Source organism: Pogona vitticeps, chromosome 4, assembly GCF_051106095.1.
Source record: "Pogona vitticeps strain Pit_001003342236 chromosome 4, PviZW2.1, whole genome shotgun sequence".
Classification (NCBI taxonomy): Eukaryota; Metazoa; Chordata; class Lepidosauria; order Squamata; family Agamidae; genus Pogona; species Pogona vitticeps.
This window is the reverse complement of record NC_135786.1, coordinates 89,893,012-89,905,261: the sequence shown is the minus strand read 5'-3', so window position 1 is coordinate 89,905,261 and position 12,250 is coordinate 89,893,012. Positions and strand designations below refer to the sequence as shown.

The following is a 12,250-nucleotide window of genomic DNA, read 5'->3' as shown; positions in this document are numbered from 1 at the left end:
AAGAGCCAATACAACTGGTTCCAGCGATGTTGCAGGAGTTGCCAGAACAACACAAACTGCCTCCGGGACTCCAGCTCTGGATTTTGCTTCGAGGTTATCTCCTGAAGCCTTTTCCATCAGTGGATATAGCCACAAGGCAGTGGAGGTTTGAAATCGGAGTTTTCCTTCTCCTAGATGGGCTGCCTTCCAAGGCTGATGAGCCCCACCTATCTAAGTTTTTCTTGAATGCCTCCAGTGTTGCAGCACTCACCAGCTCCCGAGGTAACTGGTTCCACTGTCATACTGTTCTAACAGTTAGGACGTTTTTCCTGATATTCAAGTGAAATCTGGCTTCCTTTAACTTGAGCCCACTGTTGCTTGTCCTGCACTCTGGGATGATTGCAAACAGATCATCCCAGAGTGTTAACTTCCAACATATACTGTTGTTCCAAATACTAACTTCCAACATTCAGACTTAACATGCCTATTGATTGTCTGAAATAGAACTTCCCAAGCAGCTTAATGCTACAAAAACCCATAATCCTATACTGAAACAGGATACCTGATTAATACCTCAATCCAAATAATCTCCTGTGCTTAGATATGCCTGTGATTTTTTTAAAAGGACTACTGACTTCCACACTTCACACATATTTCCTTTTCCTGAGAAACTTCATGAAAACGTTTCTGAAAAAAAATTTTAATGGTGAAAAGATACTAAACTGGACAAGTCATCTGTTTTCAGAAGGTTTCGGCTACTCCCACTTTTACTTTTGCCCGTTCGGCTCATGAAAGATGATCTGGCTTCACTCGGACTCCATCCCGGCAGAGTAACAGATGTAGCTTTTGATCGACCAGGGACATTCTCCAGAATATCTTGGCAACCCATGAGTCTAACTTCCAATGTGCCTAGAAAACAAGATTAGAACCCCTTTGTTCACTATCATCAAAAAGTTATCAACAGCAGAAAATATATTTAACTCTTGAATAGTAGCAGCACTGACAATGCATTAGTTTAAGGAGATATAGAAGTTATTAAATTATACAAGGATTATATAAGGATTTTTTAAAACAACCTATGGGACTGTACAATGGGCCTTGACATAACCATACTTAGAGCAGGCCTACTGGAATCAATAGGACTTAAGTAAGCTGTGACCACATTGCATTGATCACAATGGGCTTACACCAAGCACAATCAACCTTAGATTTAAAAAAAGGCAGAAAAGCATAGGAGCTAATGCTACATTACTTCGAAACAGAAGTATTTTATAGACAACACTTGTACAAATGATACAAAACCATGTTCACAAGTCCTTGGAACACATACACAGTTTCTGCAGCATGATCTATGTTTTTAAAACACACATATGTTTTTCTTATACATTCTTGGCTTAACATATACAAAAGAAAAAGGGCATCATTTTATACATTTTTAACTTCTCATACTCAAAGGTACAAAGAATTACAATAATAATGAAATGTGACTATTCTGGCTGGAGAGTTTTTAGGAGTGTACGTGCATGTACACATAACCATTCCTCTATAAGTTAAATCTAAAAACTAAAGTCATTTTGGGAAACCCAAGTGAACAGCTGTGCTAGTGCTTCTAATTTGGTTGTTTATTAAATAATTTAGCAAACAACATATTAGGAACAGAGTTTTTATTCAACACCTGCTTGAAGTTAGCAAATGAAATCTGTAGGGATATATTTAAGATCTTCATTAAGCATATGAAATATCTTAGAATTTATTTTCTTTATGAAGTGTTGCAATTACAGACACATATACAGACTGTCAAGAGGCACTGATGGACTATATAAACTCAACTTTCACAACCCCTGTGCAGACATTCATTCTTGTGGAATACCAACTCTTAATTTCTTGTATTTAATTACTTTAATCTAGAAAACCCATTAGCACAAGTAAATGGGAAACACATTTTATGCATTTCTGCTATCTGAAATTCTCTCTTCACGTTATTACCAAAGTGTTAATGTTTATAGAATGCTTCCTTTAGGAAAAAATTAAGATTTTCATCACAATTCAGTGCTGTGAGATTATGACCTCACTTCAACTCAATCGCTTTATCCAGTGTTGACCTGTGAGAGAACACAACCTCCTGGCATTCCAGCTAAAGCAATAATATAAAGGTAGAATGGCACAAATATTTTCAAAGCATTTTGGAAATCAAGCATTATACCAACAATTTAAAATGATGGATGAGAAGCTGTCACTGAATAGCAGAATCTTGCAGAACCTTGCAATTAATATAAGGAACAGGAAAATGCAGTGCTTTATAAGGATGGAACTTTCAGAACAGTAGGACTTCCAGTCCCATAATTCACCCAGAACCAGCCCCTTCGGCAGAATTATGAAAACAAAAACCTTCAAACAAGGAGGAGTTACAACAGCCTTCTCTAGCTTCACACTGTTCCTGGCACTGCTTCTTCTCCCAACTGTAAGAAAAGCACTTTGCTGTACTGTGGGAATGCCAAGGACTTCTGTGACTTCCAAAGGTCCATAGAAATGTGAGCCCCAATACCCATTAGATTTTACAGAGGTAGCCTCCAAAGGAACTTCATTTTCCATGGTCCCTGAGGGCTGCAGAGAACCTTAAAAAACTCCCACAGTGTTAGTTCTGTGCCGTCAGGTTGGAACTGACTTATAGCAATCTTAATAAGGCTTTCAAGGTGAGACTGACGTACTATCCCTAATACTTTACCACGTCAAACTTCAAGACAATAAGTCCAATTCATTTCCCAGACCTCATTATGAAAATATTTTGGCACTGCTGTTAGAATACTAGAACATTTCTCTTAAAGACATCTATCAATTTAAAATGTTCATTACTAAGTTCAGAAGAAATACAAGCTGTGAGCAATCAAGATATTGCAATTATTGTAAGCAAAACAAACAACTACACCAGAGCACGTTAGGAAACGTTAGGAAGAACCTTCAGAACACGGCCAAAGAGCCCGAAAAACCCACAACAACCAAAACAAACAACTTTTCCAATAAAAACATATTGGCCACTTTATTTCTGAAGGGTTACAGTAAGTCAGAATAGACTTGATGGCAGATGATTGATCTCTATGACTCTTCTATTCTAAAGATATTGTGTGGTCATGTTTTTAAACCCCTCCCCATAAGCAGGAAAAGCTAAGAAACACAGCATACACAGATATTATTACCACAACAAACCTGTTAAAGCTGCTGGCTTGGATAGCGTACTGTACTGATTCTGTGTAGATATTGTGCTTTGCCTTGGACTTAGCGTTGGTGATGAGACAAGTGAAAGCTCCTCTATAATAATACTACTTTTAGGATGGTTTTTAGGGAGTTCATTCAGTCTCTGTTCTAATGAATACTTTAAGAGGTCCAGCTTCTGGCTTGATTCATTAAATCTTGCTTGAGCCTTGTTTAATTCAAAAGAAGAAGAGAAAGTTAAGAAAATAACTAAAACACAATTATCCAAATTAAAATGCTATTTATGATGACTAAGTTACCTCTGACAGCGCCTTTCTGTCAGTAACCTTGCCAGAACCAAGCAACTTCATAACATTTTTTGCTCCTTCTGCTACTGCGTACTCTATCCTAAAATGATGCCGCAATTCCTCCATTCGAAGCTCAAGGGGGCTTATCACAGGCTTTGCTGCAGATGCAAAACACAAAAATATTTAGAATGTGTTCAAATAGCATTTAGTTGGACTTTTTCAAACTTCAAATGTACTAAACAGATGCACACAAGAAAGAGAAAGTACTAACTAGGGAACAAGTAAATTAATAGTCGTAACGAGATTAAAGAAACTGAAGCAATATGTTGTGCTCTCAGGCTCCATTCCACAAAGAACTGCTTCTTATACCTTTGCATTTCTCACCTGTTCTGTGACATTACAGACAGCCGAACGAGAGGAAACCTTTAGCAAAGAGAGGCACAGCCCCTTCTAACAGGCAATGTTAACACAGTTACAAACCATTAAGGTAGTGCAATCAAAATGGGATTCCAGTTCCCCAGGTGGTTGTGATTGCCTCCATCCTGCCCAGCAAACTATGAACCCAGTTATGGGCCTGGATTGCCAGGGCTAAGGCAGGAGGTGCATCAATACATTTCCTTTTAATGGGGAGTGGCACTGGTTGACTGCTGTTCAAACCGACAGACAATAATCTACTCCCTTACTACAAGTATCATTCCCTCCAATGATTAAGGTTATACTGTATTAAATACATTTTCACTTTTCTCTATACATAGTCTCTTAAAAATTCTTGCACTTCTCCCTGACTCCCCATACAGTTCTGCACATGCTCATGCTTTCTCCAACAAAGCATTGAAGTTAAGAAAATTCTAACTATTATATTAAATCAGGGTGGGGAAACATGTTGCCTTCCAAACTTCAGGAGGCATCCCTACTTCTGCTTGTCTCTAAAGTGGGGTGGCTGTACAGATGCTGGTAAACTATAGCTCCCACCATCCTACAGCGCTGACTATTGCACAGGGCTGGTGACATTTGCAATCCAACAACATTTGCAGGTCCACATATTCCCCCAACTCTCTTCCAGTGCCTGTTTAAAAGCATGAACAAAGGATGTGTGCAGGCCTGTTACAGAATGCAGAAACCTGGACCACTGGCTTTTAAGGCATGTTTTTTTGCCTGTGCCATGTTGTAGAACAGATAAACAAGCTCCTTGGGTCTATGATCTGGCCTTATGGAAAGGGACTGGGATTTCTTTAAAGTCCAATGAATGTTTGACTTGGAAAACAGGCAAGAGTCTAGTAAGCCTGAGCTGGAAAATAAGCAAGATTCTAGTTTAGAGAAAGGTCTTTTCTGTAATGAATGCTTCACCATTATCAAAAGCCAATTCATTCGTCTGGACTGCCTGAAGAATCTGCATCCTTATAACTTCAATTTTTGTCTTGCTGTCCTGAAGCATCTGTTGAGCTGTTGCAAGAAGCTTTCTATCCTAAAAAAGAAAATAAAGAGTTTTAGAATTTTAAATTCTCAAGTGAGGGTCAAACAGCTTCAGTTTGTACTATCTTTTCAGAGCATGAATTCTACCATACGTAAGGGGATACAGACTACTGTGTTACTGTACCATACAGTACTATGTTACCTGAAAATAATATGAAACATTTTGCTATGAAAATAATATGAGATTTTTATGGAGCTTTGAACTCTCTATTAAATGGACTTCAGTTGCTTTTTACTTCTTACTATAAGTGCATTAGGATATATAACTACAAAACAGCACAACCCAACCATGTAAAAGACAGTGGAAATTTTCAATAAATATGACTTATTTGCTATCAAGGCATTTCCAATTTATATCAACTCTGTGAATGAATGACCTCCAAAAGGTCTTATTACTAACAGACGTGCTCAGTTATTGCAAATCCAAGGTGCTGGATTCCATTACTGAATCAATCCATTTCATGTGTGGTTTTCCTCTTTTCCTGATATCTTCAACTTTGGCTGGCATTATTGTGTTTTCTAATCATTCTTGTTTTCTCACAATTTGCCCAAAGTGTAAACAGCTTCAGCTTAATCATTCCCACTGCTAGTGAGAATTGCTTTAGTCTAAAATTTATTTATTTGTCCCTCTGGTGGTTCCATGATATCCACAAAATTCTTCTTCAACAACACAAATTAATTGACTTTTCCCCATCAACTTTCTCCATTGTCCAGCTTTCTCATCTGGGAATGCTTTATATGAGAAAGTTGGATTTAACTTATAGTGATTCCAATAAGGCTTTTAAGGTAAGAGAGATATTTAAGGAGAGTTTTACTATTTACACCCTCAATGACTTTCCATGGCCAAATAGACATTTGAACCCAGATCTCTTAAGCTGTTGTCTGTTATTCTATCCACTACACAATAATCACTATCTCACTGGAAATACCCCAGTATATTTTTGGCCTTAGTCTTTTCTAGTGAATCTTATCTTTTCATGATATGTCCTCCATTTACTTATTTTTACTTCCAATGAGTATTCAGACTTGTTTTGATCTTGAACCTACTTATTCGATTTTCTGGTCATGGTATCTGTAAACTTCTCCCCAATGCCACATTTCTTCCTGTCAGTTGTTTCCACTGTCCAACTTTTATATCCATACATGGTATGGGACAATTTTGGACTTGGTTCCCAGCAACATATCCTTATATTTAAGAATCTCTCCTCATTTCTTCATAGTTTCCATTCCCAGATTCAGTCTCCTTCTACCTTCTTGGCTGTATTTCCATTTGGACTGATACATGACATACAGAAAATCTTCAATTATTTCTTTAATTGCTCTTTAAAATTGTCATTCTTCTGTAGTCACTGTTTTCTCCTTAATGTTAAGCTGTAGTCCTGCTTTTGCACTTGAAGATGACAGCTTCATCACAGCTTTCTGGCACTACTATGGTATCCATGGCAAGTTTTAAATTACTGATGTTACTTTGACCAATTTTCACTCCCCGCTTTTTAATCCAGCTTTACATTTGATACCTTTGCATATAGATTACATGTAGGGGGATAAAATATACCTGCATCTAACATTTTTGCCAGATGAAAACCATAGTTTCTCCATAACAGTAGCTTCTAATTTAGAATACAGGCCAAAGTTAGAGTTAGGGTTGTAGCACACTTTTTTTTATCATGACCCATAATTTTTCAAGAATGAATGAATGAATGAATGAATGAATGAATGAATGAATGAATGAAGTAAAAGGCTTTATTATAAAATATAAAAGACTGGTCTGAAATTCTTTGGTATGCTCCTGAAGCTAGTGTATATTAGCAAGATGATCCCAAATGCCTCTTTTGTTACTGAATCCACTTCAAACATCAGGTATTTCTCACTCTGTATATGGAAAAAGTCTTTGTAGTAAAATCTTGAGCATTACAGGTACTACTGGTTTTTTCCACCAGTTGGAGCGAGTGTGGTCTGATGGTGACTGACCTTGTGTCGCTCCCCTTGTCATGGTCAGATCACCACCTGATAAAATGTAACCTCACAGTGGGGAGCAAGGACCTATTTCTATGGTCTGCCCTCGAAAGCTACTGGATCCGGTTGGATTCCAGGTTGTCATGAGAGGGGTCACAGCTGACCTGGCTAGCACTCCTGTCAACGCTCTGGTTGATAACTGGTCCACCTTCGCAGCCAGGGCTATAGACATGATCGCGCCTAAATGCCCTCTCCGTCGTTGAGCTCACCCAGCGCCCTGGTTCAATCGGAAGCTGGGAGAGCTGAAGCGACACAGAAGGCTAGAGCGTAGGTGGAGTAAGAACCCGATGGATTATAATTGGGTCAGGGTCGCAGCTAACCTTTACCTGTCTAGGGTAAGGGCTACTTGCCGAACTTACTTCGCTAACCGGATAAGCGAAGCGTCCAACCAGCAGGCGGAGTTATTCCGTATAGTGCGCGACCTATCCGGAACTGGTCTGGGTGATAGGCCTCCCCCTAGTTTTTCACCTGACCAGTTTGCAGCCTTTTTAAAATATAAAGTGGAGGCCATCCACCGGGACCTCTCTCCTTTTTTGAACACAGTGAGTCGAGCAGAGATGTCCAGCGCTCCGTCTTGCCTGGTGACTTCTGATTCCTTTCAGCCTGCTACACCTGACTCTGTGACCAGGGTGCTTGACCTCTGTCGAGCTACCACCTCCTCTTTGGACCCTTGCCCGGCCTGGCTAATCAAAGCAGCCAGGCCGATAACAACAGAATGGGCCACTGCTATAATAAATGGATCTTTCCTTGAGGGCAGGTTTCCCTCTGCCCTCAAGGATACACTCATTAGGCCCATAAGAAAGAAACCTAGTTTGGCGGCGGACGAAATTGGCAATTATAGGCCCGTCGCCAATGTTTCTTTCATGACCAAAGTGGTTGAGAGGGTGGTGGCTGACCAGCTTCAAGCACATTTGGATGAAACAGATGCCCTGCATCCATTTCAGTCGGGCTTCAGGCCGCGCCACGGTACGGAGACGGCATTGGTCACCCTGTACAATGACCTGTTGAGGGAGGCCGACAGAGGTACCAATCACTTTGTTGGTCCCCTCGACATCTCAGCGGCCTTCGATACCGTCGACCACGGTATCCTCCTGGGAAGGCTCTCCGAGCTGGGTATCGATGGCTTGGCTCTCGCCTGGTTCCGCTCCTTCTTGGAGGACCGTCCCCAGAGAGTTCTGCTCAGGGAGAGTGTTTTGGCCCCGTGGAGCCTCAAATGTGGGGTACAGGGGTCGACTCCCCAATGCTGTTTAACATCTATATGAGGCTGTTGGGTGGGGTCATCAGGGGGTGTGGAGCATCGTGTCATCAATATGCTGATGACACCCAGCTCTACATCTCCTTTTCACAAACTACAGGTGATGCCGTCCTGTCCCTCTGGCGCTGCCTGGAGACCGTACTGTAATGGATGTGGGAGAACAGGTTGAGGCTGAACCCGGACAAGACGGAAGTTCTGAGGGTGGGTGGCCCTGTGGCTGGCGGCTTGGGGGGCTCTTGTTTGGGGGGGCCACCCTGGCCGCGAAGAGTGGTGTCCGCAGCCTGGGGGTACACTTGGACCCAACACTCACCATGGAAACACAGGTGGCGTCGGTAGTCCGCACTGCCTTTTTCCATCTTTGGCGGATTGCCCTGCTGCGGTCTTACCTAGACACGGGGGCGCTCACCATCTTAGTACATGCGCTCGTAATCTCTAGATTAGACCACTGAAATACGCTCTACATGAGGCTGCCTTTGAAGCTGATGCAGAAACTTCAGGTGGTGCAGAATGCAGCGGCCAGACTCCTCACTGGAGTGAGGAAATACCAACATATCTCTCCTACTCTGGCCATGCTGCACTGGCTGCCCATCCGTTTCCGCATTGACTTCAAAGTGTTAATGCTTACATATAAGGCCCTAAATGGTTTAGGACCTCAATACTTGGCGGAACGCCTACTCCCACCTATATCTACTCGGATCACCCGCACGAGCCAGGAGGTGAGGCTGAGGAGCCTAACGCCGCGGGAGGCCCAGAAGGAAAGGACATGAAATCGGACCTTCTCGGCGGTCGTGCCTCGCCTCTGGAATAACCTTCCTCCGGCAATTCGTGCGGCACTTTCAAAAGCCAATTAAAAACATGGTTATATGTTCAGGCCTTCCCTCCTGTCAATATTTAACTTTCTCTCTCTTCTTTTCCCCTTTCCTTATTGTTCGATTATTGTATGTGTTTTAATTGATTGTAATATTTGTATGCTCCATGACAAATACTTTTATTGGAAGCTGCCCAGAGTGGTCAACCAGACCAGATGGGCGGGATACAAATCAAATCAAATCAAATCAAATCAAATCAAATCAAATCAAATAATAAATAAATAAATGCAGTCTTTGGCACTTCCCTTCTTTGGGTTTGGAAGGCATATTGAATGGTTCCAGTCGATGTGCCATCCTTTTGCTTTCCACAGTCTTGGCACGTTCTTGTTAGGATTTTGATACCTACAATCTCTACTGGTATCCTATCTGTTCCTAGTTATTTACTTCTTCCAACTTCTTTGAGAGCAGTTTTCATTTCCTTTACCAAAACATCAGACTCCTCATCAATGTCATCCTTGCATCCCTTCTGTACAGTTCTTCGGTATATTGCTTCCACTCTCTTTATCTTAATCCTGATCAAGAAACACATTCTGCCGTTGGTGTTCAGTATTCCTAATATTGGCTAACTCTTTGTTTGTCCTCTTTGTTTCTTCCCGTTTGACTACATGAATCATCTTTTGCTAGTGCATTTCTTTAGTTCTTTAGACACATGCCAGTATCCATCTTCCAAGTTATAGCTGCAAGAGAACACCGTCCTTGATCTTGACATAAATGAAAGATTTCTAAATTATGATTGTTTTTAATCACATGTTCATCAGAGCACAATTTCTGGTATTAGAAGAGATGAAAAGAAGAATCTTGTACCATCACCTTAGCTGATTTTCAGTTGGCATAGCATGCAAAAAAAGGAGGTACATGGTGGAAATGCATGTAGGGTTCATGCTTTGACACCCAGAAATTAGATTTTAATGGTGCTTCTCATGAATTCTGTATTCAAACAAGACACATTTACTATACTATTTCATAACATTGGGTATTCAAAATGTAACAGTTGGATTCTTGATTTCATTTTAACATGATAAAATCAAATAAGTTCAGTCATGGGTTAAACCTGCTGATCACACTGACTAAGATGCTTTTCTCTACAGAGATGTGTACTCACTTTTTTTTACTATCTTGCGCAAGAAACTTTTTAAATCTTCAAATGAAGAGCTTAAAATTTCTTCTTAAACTGGAAAGATGGAGCATTTTACCAGTCTCTCTTAAATCTTACCTTTGAAGGACCATTTGAATACATTTGGATCATATTCTCTGCCCCTTGTTTTACTTTCAATTCTATATTCAACTGTTTTTTTAATGCCGTCAACCTGTTGTTAGTAGGAAAACGAGGATCACTGTTTGGTGTATCTGGAGTTCTGGGACAATCTGTGAATTACAGACGTATCTATGTTAAAATAAGTCAACAACCCATTTTCTAAAAATATTACATATATTCACAGACCCATTCAAAAGATAAAATAAAATGGACTATACTTAAATCCACCAAAACACTTTCCTAAATTTTTTCAGCAAAAGAGATTCATATTGCAAATGTCTCCATTATTGTTTCTTTGGCATAAATACACTCAGAAGTTATTTCTAAAGATTTTAATATAATAGGAGCAATCTACTTCACTAATTTTTGCAAATATTACATACAAAAAACCCACAACCCTTATTGTGTCTTCTGTTACTCCAACCCCACAAGGACAAAACTGAACGTTAAACGATTTCCTTTTCCCAGTAGAACAGGCATTTAATAAAGCAAGAGGAAAATAACTCTAGACTTAGAAAAGATCACCCAGAATTTGCAAATCATACGTTCTCTAAATAATTGTTCCAACCCTCAATCAAGTTAAAAGACAAGGCATCCTTAATTATAACAGCAGTCATATGTTACTATGCATCAATGTCCTTAATAGGAAAAATCAAAAACAGGTTTTCTTTGAAAATAACTTTGAATAAAAGAAAAAAACTCAGAGTCCTAATAATTTATCTATAATTTATTACTAAAGATGTTCACCACAGATGAATATAGTGTAATTAATTAATTGCACTTATGTGCTGCCTTTCTCCCAGTGCTCCTCAGTCTTCTGCTGAAGAAGATACAAACATAAAGAAATTCTAACAAAAATCTGATCCCTTAGGGACCAAATTTTGCATTGCAAATTTTGTAAAATAACCAGTTTCCATATTCGTGCTATCAGCTGTTTTGCATCTGGGGACTGATTCTCTACTGCAGAATGCAGGTAACAGCAAAAAGAAGTTGGAATAAGTTTCCTAAGAAGTAGCCATCTGACTCCACCTGAACATGTTGATACAGTTAAAGAGGAAAAAATAAGAAGAGACTGAGAGAGAATGCAGAGGCAAAATGTTTCAGGTCTAAAGAGAAATCAAAGCTTCTTTGTGTAATAAGTATGTTTATTAATAATCTAGCTTGTGTAATATCTTACAGTTACAGGCATGGCTGTCTACTTTGACAGACTCTGACCTCTGTCCCAGAAACATTTCTTAGATTTTCTGTGACAGCCAAATCTACTTGGAATACAGTTTATCAACTGGCTAGGGCCTGCAACCACTAGTGTCCCTTTCCTGTCTTAATGAAGCACTGTCACTTTTTCCATTAACTCTATCCTCATCTGGTCATGACTCTCACCACCAAATAAATATAAAGAAGACATGCTGTATATTTGCATTCTTTTTGGCTAATGAAGCAGATTTTCAGCCACAAAAGCTCACACTAAAACAAATCAGCCAGTCTTCAGAGTGCCACAATCTTTTGCTTCCCCTCTGCCTTTCCCCTTTAATTTTGATAACATGGGGGGGGGGCATGAGATATCTGTTCTGCAACAAGATCAAACCCATATCACAATTTTGTAAATGTACTACAATCAGTATATTACTTTAGTTAACCAAAGGATTACTAAATATGCAGCTATCTTTTAAATCTTAATTTTTAGAGGTACTTGCATCCCTGTTAATGATTACCTTGATATCTACCAATTTATGCAGCAACTTCCAGTATTTTAAACAGGAATTATTTAAATTAAACTGGTACTCATGTAAAAACAAGGTGGCACTTTCTCACCTAAAATAGGTGAATCAATCTCTTCACAAATACCAATAATCTAAAAAAAATTTTAGGGCAATGAAAGCCAAAAAGGGTATTAGAAGGTATTTCA

General features: G+C 39.6%; 1 protein-coding gene across 2 annotated transcripts in view; it reads right to left on the bottom strand.

The window, feature by feature from the left end:
- Positions 1-12,250, bottom strand: part of PKN2 (protein kinase N2) — a 72,816-nt gene that overhangs the window by 18,508 nt on the left and 42,058 nt on the right. For both annotated transcript variants that reach the window (XM_020794567.3, XM_020794569.3), the window contains exons 3-7: positions 10,303-10,454; positions 4,824-4,941; positions 3,489-3,634; positions 3,184-3,397; positions 703-888 (exon numbers count right to left, since the gene is read on the bottom strand). In XM_020794567.3, coding sequence (XP_020650226.3) covers positions 703-888; positions 3,184-3,397; positions 3,489-3,634; positions 4,824-4,941; positions 10,303-10,454 — 816 coding nt within the window. The remainder of the gene's footprint in view (positions 1-702; positions 889-3,183; positions 3,398-3,488; positions 3,635-4,823; positions 4,942-10,302; positions 10,455-12,250) is intronic.